Consider the following 15,457-nt stretch of genomic DNA (forward strand, 5'->3'; position numbering starts at 1 on the left):
CTCTTTCTGTGCAGTAAAATATTTTTTTAAAATTTCGAGCTTTTGTGGGGAGTTACCGGAATATTACGATGTACCAAGTTTGAACCAAATAGGATTTCAATGAATCAAAAACATGGAAGAGTAGAGAACTTGCCCCCTCTTTTTGAGTTATTATGCTACGTAAACTTTTAAACCGCCGATATATATTTTCACATTTTAGACCCCACAAAGTATATATATATATTCTTGATCAGCATAAAATTCTATGTCGATTTAGCGATGTCCGTCCGTCTGTGGAAATCACTCTAGCTTCCGAACGAATTGAAGTAGATTGATAAAATTTTACTCAAATGTATGTTATGTCTGCAGGACTTTTGGTTTTGAAAATGGGCTATGTAGGTCCACGTTTTGGTATAGCCCCCATATAACGGTACCTCCCGATATTCGGTATTTTGATGATTTTACCGACATTCTTCAACGGAATAATTTCAAATTCGGTATTTGAGGTTCATAATGGATACTACAGCCTATGACAAAAAATTGTCTATGCAGGTCCACGTCTTCATATAGCCCCCATATAACGGTACCTCCCGATATTCGGTATTTTGATGATTTTAGCGATATTATTCAGCGGACTTGTTTCAAATTTGGTATTTGAAGTTCGTAATGGATAGTACAGCCTATAACAGAAAATTGTCTGTGCAGGTCCAGGTCTTCGTATAGCCCCCATATAATGGTACCTCCCGACATTCGGTATTTTAATGATTTTACCGACATTTTTCAACGGAATTGTTTCAAATTTTGTTATTTGAGGTTCATAATGGATACTACAGTCTATGACAGAAAATTGTGTATGCAGGTCTACGACTTCGTATAGCCTCCATATAACGGTACCTCCCTACATTCGGTTATTGATTTTATCTACATTATTACCGATTTTTTTTTAAGTTTCTCATTTGAATATTGTAATGGCTTATGACAAAAGTTACCTATGCAGGTCCATGCCGTCGTATTGACCCTAATATAACGTCTACATTCGGTATTTTTAAGATTTTAACATAATTTTTTTGTTTTTGAGAATTGCCAAATTCGTTCCAAATTCCAATTCAAAGTTCGGCCCAGCCGAACATAGAGCTTTTTTACTTGTTTAATTTCTAATTTCATGAAGATTAATACACATTGATTAAGAAAAATACAAAATACATATACGTTTTCACTTTAACATTACAGGAATGAATAAGTTAATTTCAAAAGAAAGGATAATGGTTATTTTTTTTTTTTTTTTTTGTTAAAATAATATCAGAATATATTAATAATACATTTGCTTTAAACTATTGAGATCAAGTGTTGCTATCTAAACATTTAAAAAGGCCAATGTTAAGGATGTATGAGAAAATTAAAATAACCAAATAAAGCACACATGGTGTGTAGTAGTTACAATTTCCTCTCTCTCTCTCTCCCTCTCTCTGTGACATCATCACTCAACTAAAATTGACTAGCATCTATACCTAATTCTAATAACATTTTATCTAAACGTTGACTGGTTTTTTTCAAATGGTCCAATAGCCTGGTATTCTTGGCTATATTATCATATTGGGCTATCGACAAGGGCTTTAGGTGGGCAGTGCAGTGTTTCAAATGGTCCGGCAGTGATCCCTCAAACGCAGAATCACACTCCAAACATTGAGCTCTATGGCCGATGGTGGGTGGCATCAGATGCGACATTTTAATGCGATGCACAAAATCCAAATGTTGCAACATTCGCGATTTACTCGATTTGGTCTTCTTACAGAGATTACATTTCAAATAGCTCTGATGTGGCATGTGCTGGAAATAGTGGCGTTGCAAGTCGATATGCTTCGAGGTTTTCTGCAGCTGATAGCATGATAGACATAAATACGATGTCTTGAGATCATTCATTGCCTGGAACTTGGTTTTAATGGCAGTAGCCAGGTTGTGATCGTCAAAAACATGGCTGCGCCAATCGGGTTGATTGTCGAATTCTTTGAGGCACTCTGGGCACAGATAATTGATGTATTTTTGCATTTCTCTTTTTTGTAAATCCAATAGGGTTTGATCGGAGCGAAAGCGTTTCAGGGGTTCCTCATTCTCCTCGGGGATCTCTTCGAACATTTCCAGGCAAATTGCCTCCAGATCGCTGTCACTCAATTCCACCTCAATATTTGCAAGGGCATCTTCTTGTTCGGCCTCCTCTTGTTCCTGCTGCAAATCGATGCAACTTTCAGCTAAGGCTTTTTGTAGAATATCCTCCACCCGGCTGGATGGCGGCAGGGCAGGCCGCTTTACACTAGCAGCTTGCGTTTGCCTCTTCTTCTCAATCACCTCGGGCCTTTCATCGGCCATATAGATTTGTATTTGTCTCAGGGTCATGGCTTTGGCGGGTCCCGCCCATTCGCTGGGGGCACTTATATATTTTTTATTCTTCAAAAATTCCGCCCTATGATAGCGTATGAAATGTAAAAACAAATCCGTTTTATACGACTTCTGGGTGATACAGAATGCACACTGGAAATACGACGAATAAGGCAAATGGCTGAAACGGTGACGTCTCAGCTGATCTCGTGTCGGTCCATTCTTCAGCGTTGCCGAGCAGTCATCACAAAAATAATCCCGTGAATGAATAATTCGATGCATATTCAAGTTCTCCGATGTGCCCAAATGATCGTTGTCTATGTGTTCCAGCCATTCGGCGAAACGTTGAAATAATTTCCCACAATGCGGACAAATGAAACGCATGAAGAACTCCCGATTGAAGCGTGGATGCCGCAGTGTTATGGCCTGACGCATTTTCTCCATTTTATACTCATTATCCAGTTTATTCATCAGCTGGCTGTGACAACGAAACAGGTGTACCGACAATGTCCGCTTCTTGACATAGGTCCCAGCACAGTAGCGACACTTGAAGGGTCCACCATAACTGAGATGGGAAAAACGATGATTCTGCAGCAGTGTCAGGGACTGCAGACCATGCGTCAGTCGTTTCAGACAAATCTTGCATTCATGGTATTTATTATCGATGATGCGGAAACCAAAATCCGTTGCAGATTTGTTATGATAATCGTGAATGTTGTTCAGATGTAGTCGCCACTCATGTTGGCTATCTGTGGTCTGGCCACATTCGGGGCAAACAAATATCATATGGCGTTCCATGGCCAGTGTTTTATCGACAGCGGCAGCACCATCTTTACCGTTATTCATTGTTAACAAATTGTTTTTATTTGGCTTCCTTGGTAATATATTTTTTTATTTTTTCTTCAGATTTTTCTCTTCTTTATAAATTTCTTACATGTTTACAAACAAACTGAAAAACGGATACTAAACTACAATGACAAGTGCACCCTCGCCCCTCTCTCCCACCACCAAATGGCTGGCGATTGTCAATTTACTACCCTTAAATAACGGTACGCTAAGCCGGTATGGTGTTGTGTGTATGAGAGGGGTTGCCATTTCTCAACAATCGTCTTACAGGGTTGGAAATGCCGTATTATCATCATTAGTCAAATGTTAATTAGAAAGCCTTAAGTCAGCCACTAAAAAGTTACATTTACAGTTATTTCTTGGTAGAATCAAAAGCATATGACAAACTTTATTTTTCCATGACTATTTCTCTCCGTTTTTCTCTCACCCCAAACTCGTAACATATGAACGTAAGAATTTGGACGGTGTTGCCAGCACTTGCTAGGAAGGGTTGGCAATGTAACAAACCGGAAATTATGGCATGTCTGTTGTTCAATGAGGCGTTGGCATTTCTCGCTGCAACGTAAGTGTTGCCAATTAATCAGAAATTGTTAAACAGAGTTGATAGTTGTAAATTTGATTTTTAATGCCAAATAGAAAGGTTTTTTTTAAAAATAAACCCATAAAATTCGAAACAAGTAAAAAAGCAGCTATGTTCGGCCGGGCCGAACTGTTAATACCCACCACCATTTTACAGGATTTTGAATAATTAAAAAAAAATCCGTCAAAAAATACCACTTAAATGAAAACCGTTATATGAGGGATATACGAAGACGTTTTTGTCATAGGTTGTAGTATCGATTCCGAACTTCAAATACGAAATTTGAAATAATTCCGGTCAAAATTTCCGTTAATGTCATCAGAATACTAAATATTGGAGAGTGCCTCTCTTCCAGAGAGTAAAGTACTCAGAAGGAACTCCTTGTGTGGATTTTGAGGCAATTTCATTGAAAATTTTAGCTACACTCATCAAAATATCGAATATCGTTATCATTATATGGGGGGTATACGATATCATAGACCTAAATAGACAATTCTCTTACAGATGGTAAAGTACCCACAAAGAACTCGTTGTGTAGAATTGTGTATTGAAAAAATGTGGCTAAAATCATGAAAAATCATGTCGTTATATGTGGAATATACGATATCGTAGACTTATATAACAATTCTCTTCCTGGGGGTAAAGTACTCAGAAGGAACTCCTTTTATGGATTTTGAGGCAATTTCATTGAAAATTTAAGCTACACTCATCAAAATATCGAATATCGTTATCATTATATGGGGGATATACGATATCATAGACCTAAATAGACAATTCTCTTACAGATGGTACAGTACCCACAAAGAACTCGTTGTGTAGAATTTCAGACAATTCCATTGAAATATGTGCCTAAAATCATTAAAATACCGAATATCGCGGGGTACCGTTATATGGCTACAATATCGTGGACCGATATAGCCCACCTTCGAACTTCACCTGCCTACACACAAAATACTGATCTGTGCAAAATGTTAGCTTCCTATCTTAATTCGTTTTGACTCTAGCGTTATTACAACAGACGGTCGGACGGAAAGGGCTAAAACGTGAACTTAATATACTCACTATACTATGTATGGTGAAGGGCATAAAGTTGAATAAAATCTTTATTATACCCTCCAATTTGAAAAGAAGGATATATAAACCCCGTTCCGTTCGTAACATCCCTTAATATTCGTCGTAGACCCCATAATGAATATATTCACAATTTGCATAAAATTCGAAGTCGATTTAACGATATCCGCCTGTCTATCGGTCCGTCTGTTGAAATCACGATTTCAAAATTTCGCAGAGCAATTTGTATTATGTTTAGGATAGTTAGTATTGAAAATGAGAGATATCGTAACGGTACCTCCTGATATTCGGTATTTTGATGACGTCTGTCACATTTTTTCGAAACATTGTATGCATAGATTAACGTTTTTCTATAGCGCTCATATAACGGTATCTCCTGATATTCGGTATTTTGACGATTTTTGTCACATTTTTTCACGGATTTGTGAAAAAATTTGGTATTTGTAGTTCGAAATGGGTTCTAGCTCCTGCGGCGGGATATTGGATATTTATGTCCACGTTTTCCTATAACGCTCATATAACGATACCCACCGATAGTCGGTACTTTAATAGTCCTTGTCACATTTACTCACGAAATTGTTTCAAATTTGGTATTTAAGAAGATTTGGTAGATGAAAGTCCTTGAAGTATAAAATTGTCTATAGAGGTTTCCGTTTTGGTATGGCCCCCATATAAGAGCCTCACCCACTTTATTGTTTTTTGAAGCGTTTACAAGCATTCCCCAAAACAGTCCTATTGGTATTTTTAGTTTAAAGTGGAACACGTTTGAATTCAGATTCTTTTATATAAAAATGTTTCCTTTACCCTAAGGTGGAGGGTATTAAAAGTTCGGCCCTGTCGAACTTATTTTTTTTAGGTGTTTGTATTGATAGTACGGTCAACATAATTTAATGTCGGAAAATTATTTCATGAAATGTTGAACGCGACAGCAGACGGAATGCCCACAAACATTTTTATCAATCAGCTGGTTTGTCAAAAAAACAACTTAAAAATAAAGGTGCTTCAAAATTCCTTACCAAAATATAAATCAGTGGAAGTTGAAAATTAAAAAAGCAAGAAAAAAATCGCCCAACAAGAATTTGGAATCGTACAGAGAAAGAAGTGTCAACATTTCTCCCTTGAATCACTCTATTTTGCAGAACTTTTGGGTTATCAGACACACCTAATAATGATATAATTTGGGAAAGTTGGCAATCATACATGGGCCAAACTAATCAGTGAGTTGCCAACTATCTCATAATGGAAGAGTACAGGAAACTGAAAATAACGGTCGTCATGTATCAAAATTTGTCTTCAGTTCGATATACAGGGTTGGGAGTGTCATGACGTTTAATGCTAACTTTCTGTAGGGTTGAAAATTCCATATGACAGAAAAACAAAAATGTTCACCAACTACCCTTTAAATGTTGAAAACTGGATGTGTAATCGCCGTAGGGGTTGCCACTGTTTTTTTTCCTTTAAAACGATCATCCCCCGTTATGAAGAAAATTTCGTCATCATCCACAATGTCTAGAAACATGCCCCAATTATTTTACAAAAACTACCCCTAAATATTAGAATGATGATAAATAGTCTGAATGGATGATAATGCATATGCTGTCCTTAGGAGGATAAATGTTTGTAGCCACATGTCAGATAAAAGTATTGAAAATTTTGACTCTGCGAGTCAATTACCAGAAGGGGTTCGCAGACATATATCATCTTCACAACAGATTCTGCGTTAGCAAAAATATTTGGATGTGTGAAATTTGAAGATAGTTGGATGCTTATTTCGCTTTCTTTGAGCGTTTTGTTTTTCAAAATCTTGAATCCTATGTGGGGGAGGTAAAAAATATCCGATCTCTATAATTTTTATAACAGATCTTGTGTTGATAGAAATATTGAGATGTGCCAAGTTTGAATGGAATCGGATGTTAATTTCAGGTTTTATGAGCTTCATGGATATGCAATATTTTGACCCTTTGTAGGAGAGGCACCAGAAGGAGTGGACCGATCTTCACACCAGACCTTGTGTTAGTAGAAATAATGAGATGTGTGAAATATGAAGGGAACCAGATGCTTATTTCGGATTTTATGATCGTTTTGGTTATTCAAAACTTTTACCCTTTGTGGGGGAGGTACCAGAAGGAATGGTACAATCTCTACCATCTTTAACACAGATCTTGTATTGATGGAAATTTTAAGATGTGCCAAGTCTGAAGGGAATCGGATGTTAATTTCCCGTTTTATGAGCTTCATGGATACTGAAAATTTTGATCTTTTGTGGACGAGATACCAGAAGGTGTGAACCGATATGTCCCATCTTCACACCAGACCTTGGTTTAATAAAATTATTGTGACGGGTGTAATTTGAAGAGAACCGAATGCTTATTTCGGATTTTATGATCGGTTTTGTTATTTAAAACATTGACCCTTTGTGGGGGAGGTACCAGAAGGAATGGTCCAATCGCTACTATCTTTATAACAGATCTTGTGTTGATGGAAATATTGAGATGTGCCAAATCTGAATGGAATCGGATGTTTATTTCGCGATTTATGAGCTTCATGAATATTCAAAATTTTGACCCTTTTTGGCGGTGGTGCCAGAAGGAGTGGATCGATATATTCCATCTTCACACCAGACCTTGGTTTAATAACAATATTGTTACGTGTGTAATTTGAAGACAATCGGACTCTTACTTCACATTTTATAAGAGTTGCAATTATTCAAAATTTTGACCCTTTGTGGGGAAGGTACTGACTGATATTGCCTATTTTCGCACCTGACCTATCACTGATGCAAATATTAGAATATGCAAAGTTGGAACAAAATGGGATCTCTTTCTTTCCATAAATTATTTTCTTTGAAAATGTTGTCATTTTGTAGGGGAGGTATTAGAAGGAATGGGCCGATATTGCCCATCTCTGAACTCGATCTAAGTTTGACAATAATATTACGATGTACCAAGTTTGGTTCAAATCGGATACTCCCTTCGTGTGTTATCGTGCGCGCCAGCCAGCCAGCTAGACGGACGGGCGGACATTGATAGATCGTCTCCAAATGTTCTGAAACGGATTTGTTTCAATGAGACCTAGGGTGTAAAACCGGTATTTCGATGAGGCACGTTTTGGCCGTATCAAATAATATATACCCTCCCTAGTCATATGGATGAGGGTATAATAATAATTTCACCCCTTTTGAAATACACATAAATATTTATGAGATTTATAAAATCATTTTTTAGATACATATTTTTTATTGATTTATCAAAATCTAATTTAAATTTATATAATTAAAATTTGTCTAAAGCCACAAAAGTATTTACTCAACATGCATTAGCAACTATGTTGTTGTTGATGCTGCTGATTTTGCCTCCTCCAGCATTGCATCGAGACGTTCACTGGCCGTCTTCAAATGTTCTAATAATCGCTCGTTTTCGGCAATATTAAATTTACCCTTGGGCAGGGGCAGCAGCCGTTTCGGACACACACGACAATGCGTACGGAAGCGGGCCAATGTCGTATACACCTTATCACATTGTAAGCATTGGTGTTTTTTCGAAAACTTTTTCGGCTGTTCGGCATTTATCTCGCGCCGGGAATGCATCAGATGGACATAGTCCATGTGTTGGACCATTTTGGGTTTACTCGATTTGGTCTTACTGCAAATAATACATTTCAGATACGACTGGAAGGGCATGTGCTGGAAATGATGTCGCCGCAGATCGGCATGTTTCGTCGTTTTCAGAATTTGATGGCAAACTAAACATAGATACATTGATTTTTGACTATTCAAAGGACGAAATTTAGATTGGACAGCATTTATAAGATTGTGGGCTTCATAGACATGTGCACGCCATGTAGTTTGGTCGTTAAACTCTTTGCCGCACTCCGGGCAAAGGTAGTGTATGTATTTCTGCATTTGCCTGGTAAGATTGAAATTTTCCATTAACAGCAACGAACCACTGGAAACACTATCGGGAAGTTCTTCAAACATTTCTTGGTATATTGTTTCCAAATCTTGTTCGCTGATCTCGGAAAGTTGTATAACACAAGACTTGCTGGATGATGCTGGGGCTGTTCTATTTTTGTGTGCAAATGAATTGAGACTTTGATCCAATGCATTTTCATGATTAAATTTCGCGATTGTGGAAACATCAGCATTACTATCGTCATCCAGATTAATGTCCAGCAAAGCTTTTTGCAGAATATCACTTTTTTGCCTGAGTCTCCCCTCCCCCAACAGACTTTGAATTTCCAATACAATGCTTCTTTCTGGACATCCACCCCATTCCTCAGGCATAACAATCAATTTTTTATATTTTACAAATTCCCTGTTGTGGTATTTGATGAAATGCAGCAAAAGTTCCGTTTTATACTCTTTGCGGCTATAACAGAATGCACATTGGAAGTAGCAGGGGTATGGCAGATGGCTGAAGTGATGCCTTTGCAATTGGCTGCGACTGGGGCCATCTTTCAAGGTGAACGAACATGTACTGCAATAGTAATTATTCGTTCCAGTTATCCGATTCATATTCAAATCCACCGATGTACTGGGATGGGCTGAATCCAAATGCAACAGCCAAATGTGAAAACGTTCAAACAATTTACCACACAGAGGGCACAGGAAACGTATATAGAATTCCTTGTTTATGCTGGGGTCCCTTAGGGGATTTTTTATATCACCACCACTGCCATGTGCTGCAACTACGGCGGTGCGCTCAAGTTTGTTTACCAAACTAGCGTGGCTACGAAACAGATGATCTATCAGGGAACGTTTACGATAAAATGAACCACGACAATGCCGACAACGATATATCTTGGGAAAGGGTAAGTGATTGAAGCGATGATATTGCAAAACGGCTGGGGTTTGGCGACCATTTGGAATCCATTTAAGGCATACTTGACACTCATGATGTTTACTGTCGATTTCCTTGAAATTGAAGTCACTGGCACTCTTAGTTGCATACCCATGGATGTTGTTGATGTGACGTCGCCACTCGGATTGTGTATCATTTTGTTTGCCACATTCGGGACACAGGAATACCATATGTTTCTCCAATGAGCTGTCATTGTGTTGGACAGAGGCCATTGTCCATTTGGGATTTTACTCTCGGTTTTTCCAATTACCAATTCAATTCACTTGATCTTTTTGTTAAGAGGTGAGTCTATTTGCTTCTGGAGTCCTTAGTGGAAAAACAAAATGAAAGATGTCCCCAAAGAAACAAATAAGAAAAGCAAAAAAGGAATTCCCGAAAAAAACATAAAGACAAAGCAAAATCCCCGCTTACCTCTGTTGTTTACGAATGAGACATGAGGAAAATGCAATCAGCAAGAATCACTGATTTAATGAGCCACAGAACTAGTTGCTTACATATGCAGTTTCAAACAAAACTAAAATCGTTCCAAACAATGAAATCAAAACAAATGGAGGTAGCGTTAGACTAAGGGATTTATCGCAAGTGTTCTTGATTAAATAATGAAGCCTTATTTCATAAAATGCAATTACGAACACCCAGTTCGTCAATTTCAAGAAGTATCGGTTTATATAGGCTTATTAGGGCAATAATCTGTGATTTTAAAGAACATTTTATTAAGGGATAATCAAGAATATTGTAAATTTAAAAAAATAATAGTTATATAATGGCTAAAGTCAGTTTTTTTTTATTTTAAGGACTGCTGAAATTTGTCACAGGGAAAGTATGTTCTGTAATCACAGATTTTTTAACAATATTTTTCAAGGACAGACAAGTCTAGAATAAGGGATTGTGTACAGATGTTTTCGGAATTTTATTAGAGGCGTAATTTTCTTTATTTTGAAAAATCTTCTTGAAGGAGTAGTAGGGCTATAATTGTAGATGTAAATATTTATACTATTAAGACAGTACTGGAAATAAAACTGTAATATATAAAACAAGATTTTTTTAGAAAAGAAATATTCTTTTAAAATTTTAAATATTTTTTTAATGTAAAACAAAAATAAAAAACAAAGAAAAATTAAAAATCATATATATATAAATTTACAAATAATTACAACTTATGGACTAAGGATGTACGAAAATTTTTAAAAATAAATAACAATTATGTAACGACTATATTTTTTCCTACGAACGATAAAAACTATTAACAAATTTCTTTTAACTTTCAATTTACAACTATTTACACAATTCTTAAACAATACAAAGATCCCTACTTATGTTGCCTCATATTCGACCATAAACGCAACGAAAAATGATAGATCATCTCAACCATACTTAAAATGGAGAAGCCCATAAACAATCCAAAAATACCGCCACAATTGGCAAGAAAATCTGTTACGCCATATAACTCTGAACGTTTGGAGGTAATAAATTGATTTTCTTTAAAATAGATTGATAAGCGTGACATCTGTGAGCCAGGATTATCTTTCAAATAATCCTCATTTCCGGTGGCCTTCAACATATCGTACAAATCAAAATTAGCTTGTGAAATTTCGGTATTATAATCCAACGAAGTACAGGCCGGCATACAATTACACTCCGTTTCAATACGATCTTCGTTGAGTATGTCCTTTAGTCCCTCGGAAAATTCTCTCAACAAGAGACTATCCTCCGCGCGATCATAACAATGGATTTTATCTTCACCACACACGGGCGTATCAGGTGTTCGTGGCATGGAAAATTTAACACAACCACACATCTTGAGCGTATAATTTGCCAAACATTCCAATTCACAGTTGTTTTGGGAATAAATTTTAAAAAATTTCAGCGATCGCTCACTGATCATATAACATTGCCGGCGATTTGGTTCATATTCGGCAATTCCCGCTGAGGTGGTAATCATATTTGGTTTGACTGCAATTAAAATCTCTTTGCCCATGGGTATGCGTACAAATTGCTTGGACACCAAGGGAACATCGTCGGGTGCGTGGAGTAAAACCTTGAAGCCTTGAATGGGGCCACGACATCCATAGTCCAGCTCTTCTTTGAAACTTTGCAGGACAATGAACAGACCTGCTCTGGCCCCGGCACTCAAGACTCTTGCCGGATAGGTATTTAAACCGCTATTCGACGCATATCCCTGCTCCAAAGACCAACTCAGTGTACGATTAACAATTTTGGAATGTTTTACCGCACTCTCCAAACCCATTTGCTGATATTGTACGGTATTTTCTCGATACAAATCGGTGCCATTCAAACCATTGAAGGTATAACAAATGCCCTCTTCGGTATAGGATTTGGTAAACAACTGATCGCATTCACTAAAATGACTAAACCATTTGCAATAGAAATAGTGTTGGGAGAAATTCGGTAACATTTTATTCAGTATTCCAATATAGTCGAGCGGATGATGGGCTAAACGTTCAATTCCATCATCTATAATTTGGGTATTGCATATGTGAAGCAGGGTAAGAAATTCTTGAAATTCGGTTGAGTTTATTTGTGGACGAAATTCATTGCCCTCGGCGAGATCAGATTTTAATTTGTTTAGCAATTGCATATAGGATGGACCTAAAAAGACAATAATATTACATTTTTTCAATAAACAAACGAGAGCAATATCTTACCATCATTACGCACTGTTCTCTTCGTCTCCGAGCATATGGTTACAGCTGGAAATGGTATACTCCATACGGGTGTTGACTTTTCCGAAAAACTCACAATGACCGGCGTTTCGGTCCATTTCTCGTAGATGTTTTGTATTAAATTCGTACAACAGCAAATCGATACAAAAAACACTGAAATCCAAAATAACTTCTCCTTCCACGGACGACGTTCACCCAAATATTGCACCCCATGGATTGATGTATTGGCACAATATTCAAAGTAAATTTGTTTTATACCCTGCCAGAGGGAAAATGGTTTCTTGGGCGTTTCTTGTTCTTGTTCTTTAGCGTCGTTGATTGGCTCCTTTTCATTTGGAATTGTAATGATATCATTTTCGTTTATATCAAACAAATTTGGATCCATAATTAAACAACAATACTTTTAAAATGAGTAATAATTATTTGTTTCACTTTTGTAGCTCTTTTAATGTTTTATATGTATATAACTTGTGAACATGTATGCTAGTTTGTTTTTTCCAAATTTCTCTATCTAGAAAGACCGAACAGCAATATAACACACTTATCCTCCCTCAGAGATGTAAAATGTTACAATATGGCGAGATCATGGCGCATTAATATAGAATTCCTACAAGCCAACACTGTTTTGTTCCTGCAAAATTTAAAAGCTAGGTGTGATAGATGTAATTTTCAAAATATGTCTGAAAACGTAAAAAACTTTTACATTAGGATATCTAAAATATATAATACTAATATATTATTAATATAATAATTAATCATGTTGTTGTTGCCAGTGCCTCTTCTGCGATAACAGGGGTCACCATATGTGGGCGAGGTTGACACTTGAAACGGATAGGATATGTAATCCCACCACTTTCATTAAACGTGAAGTTATTTACGATTATTTATTATCTTCTCTAGGATCGACAGATCATTAAAATTGAGTTTTTTGAAATTATTTTAAATGTGGATGTTTAAAAGAATTTACAATTTTTTTCAAGAACCAACAGACAGGTTTTGGAACAACTCTAGTTTAGTAAAAACTTAGTTTTTATCGACATTTTTCCAGAGGTAGGTATTTTTACCCTGATTCCGGGAAACTATTTTCTTCTTGGGGGACGGACCCGCGCCACAGATTTTTGACCCGAGAGTCCGGGGTCAAGACCCGGATCCACTTACCCGATATAGACAATATAGGTATCGTTTGAAAGCTTATGAAAATACCCGGAACTGGGGTCACGGGGCAGTTCCCCAAGAAAATAATAGTTTCCCGGGATCAGGGTAAAAATACCTACCACTAAAAAAAATAAAAAGTTTTTACTAAACTAGAGTTAAGCCCCAGATTTTTTAACTCTAGAAGACCTTAAACGTACATGTTTAAAGAATATCAAAGCAGTACAGACCATTTAATATGTTTCGAGAAACGTACCTCTGAATGGTGTGTGTGAAGGTTTCTATATTATATATTGGTTGGTTGGTATATTCAAACATTCGAGACCTTCCAATTTAAAACAATATCCTAATTATTATTTTGCACCAGGTCTTATCTTAATTTCAGGTCATCTCTCTTACTGTATTAGCCAGATAGAACGTAGGAAACAATGCCATTTAAACCAAAGCATAAATAGATGTATTTAACCTATTAGACTCTCATGCCCACAATTAAACCAATTAAATTAAATTTTGGTTTTGGGATTTACTCACTGTTTTTTCAATATGGCCAATCTGGTCCTGATAATTCTATACAACCAATGTATCCAATTGGATTCCAATTCAATTCACTTGATCTGTTTAAGGGCGCGCGCGCGTTTTTTTTTTATTTTTTGAAGAGCCAAACCAAATGAGCGCGTGGGAAACCAAAATGAAAGACGTCCCCAACGAAACAAATAAGAAAGGCAAAAAAGGAATACCCAATAAAAATAAAGTGAAGGCATAATCCCGAGTATCTATTTGTTTACGAATGAGTGTAATGCATAATGCATCTGTTGTTTACGAATGATACATGAGAAAAATGCAATCAGCTGAAAGCATTCATTAAATGAGCCGCATAACTAGTTGCATATATACCCTACATAAAAATGGTAATGCCATGTTGACGTTAGAACTTAACTTACTTTAGGAGGCTTTATTTGAAGTTTGCGTAGTGGATAACCCATTGATATGTAAACGTACCGTAAGGATGGTAACGTACATTATAAATAAAGGTGGTAATGGTAATGGTAGAAGCAAGGCATGGTAGAAGAATATAGGTAGACGCGTCGACATCGCTGCTGGGACAACGAACTGTCAAACCAATTTCGGAATTGAAAATGTTGAATGAAAAATTATTTAAATTTGTAAAAATTGTTGAAAAACGCGTATTATAATAGCCTCCGAATGACGTAGTATAAAAAACATATAAGAATCTATTTATATTTGAAAAAACATTTAAACATTTTTGACATATCAATGCTCCCAAGCTTTGATGCATCTACCTGTATTTTTCTGCCATGAAGTAAGGCCTATATAAGGTGGGACGGAAAGACTAATTTTAACAATGATTTGGCAATAAACTTAGCAGTTTTTGCACAATTGTGATTTGACTCAATTTTAATTTCAAATCGCAATTGTATTTTTGACAACAAACTTGGCTCTCAGATGGGCGTTCTGGCCGACCCATTGTAGGCCTTGGGTAGAAGAATATAAATAGTCGCATCGACACAGCTGCTGGGGCAATGAACTGTCAAAGCAATTTTGGGATGAGAAATTATTCAAATTTGTAAAAAAAATTAACAATGCATACCGTAACAACCTCCGATTGGCGTCATATGGGAAAACATATAGAAATCTACTTATTTTTGAAAAAAATAAGATTTAAATAATTTTGAGATATCAATGTTCCCAAGCATTGATGCATCATTCTATATTCAGTTACCATGGTCCATGGCGATGACAGAAAATTGCCTATGCTGGTCCACGTTTTGGTATAGCCCCCATATAATATTGTAATGGCTTATGACAAAAGTTGTCTATCCAGGTCCACGTCGTTGTAAAGACCTTAATATAACGGCTACATTCGGTATTTTTAAGATTTCAAACAAAATTTT

General features: G+C 36.6%; 3 protein-coding genes across 3 annotated transcripts; all 3 read right to left on the reverse strand.

Annotated features, from left to right (window-relative positions):
- Positions 1 to 1,464: 1,464 nt before the first annotated feature.
- LOC101896560 (zinc finger protein 91-like) lies at positions 1,465 to 3,198 on the reverse strand. The gene has a single exon (XM_005178283.3). It carries the CDS (start codon positions 3,196 to 3,198, stop codon positions 1,465 to 1,467), a length of 1,734 nt encoding a protein of 577 aa, XP_005178340.2.
- Positions 3,199 to 8,044: 4,846 nt separating this feature from the next.
- On the reverse strand, positions 8,045 to 10,222 carry LOC101896741 (uncharacterized). The gene is made up of 2 exons (XM_005178284.4): positions 10,120 to 10,222; positions 8,045 to 10,014 (listed from the first exon to the last, which is right to left on the reverse strand). The coding sequence occupies exon 2, from the start codon at positions 9,918 to 9,920 to the stop codon at positions 8,172 to 8,174; it is 1,749 nt and encodes a 582-aa protein (XP_005178341.2). The 5' UTR covers positions 9,921 to 10,014; positions 10,120 to 10,222; the 3' UTR covers positions 8,045 to 8,171.
- A 365-nt stretch (positions 10,223 to 10,587) lies between these two features.
- On the reverse strand, positions 10,588 to 14,233 carry LOC101896913 (pickpocket protein 28). Its single transcript, XM_005178285.4, has 3 exons — positions 14,076 to 14,233; positions 12,375 to 13,023; positions 10,588 to 12,318 (listed from the first exon to the last, which is right to left on the reverse strand). The coding sequence occupies exons 2-3, from the start codon at positions 12,775 to 12,777 to the stop codon at positions 11,018 to 11,020; spliced, it is 1,704 nt and encodes a 567-aa protein (XP_005178342.2). The 5' UTR covers positions 12,778 to 13,023; positions 14,076 to 14,233; the 3' UTR covers positions 10,588 to 11,017.
- Between the last annotated feature and the right edge of the window lie 1,224 nt (positions 14,234 to 15,457).

Source organism: Musca domestica, unplaced genomic scaffold (genome assembly GCF_030504385.1).
Source record: "Musca domestica strain aabys unplaced genomic scaffold, Musca_domestica.polishedcontigs.V.1.1 24, whole genome shotgun sequence".
Lineage (NCBI taxonomy): Eukaryota > Metazoa > Arthropoda > Insecta > Diptera > Muscidae > Musca > Musca domestica.

Coding starts and splice junctions, on each gene's coding strand:
- LOC101896741 (XM_005178284.4), bottom strand. CDS start 9,920: ATGGCCTCTGTCCAACACAATGACAGCTCATTGGAGAAACATATGGTA.
- LOC101896913 (XM_005178285.4), bottom strand. CDS start 12,777: ATGGATCCAAATTTGTTTGATATAAACGAAAATGATATCATTACAATT. Junction 12,319..12,374: donor GAGAACAGTGCGTAATGATG/GTAAGATATTGC, acceptor TTGTCTTTTTAG/GTCCATCCTATATGCAATTG.
- LOC101896560 (XM_005178283.3), bottom strand. CDS start 3,198: ATGAATAACGGTAAAGATGGTGCTGCCGCTGTCGATAAAACACTGGCC.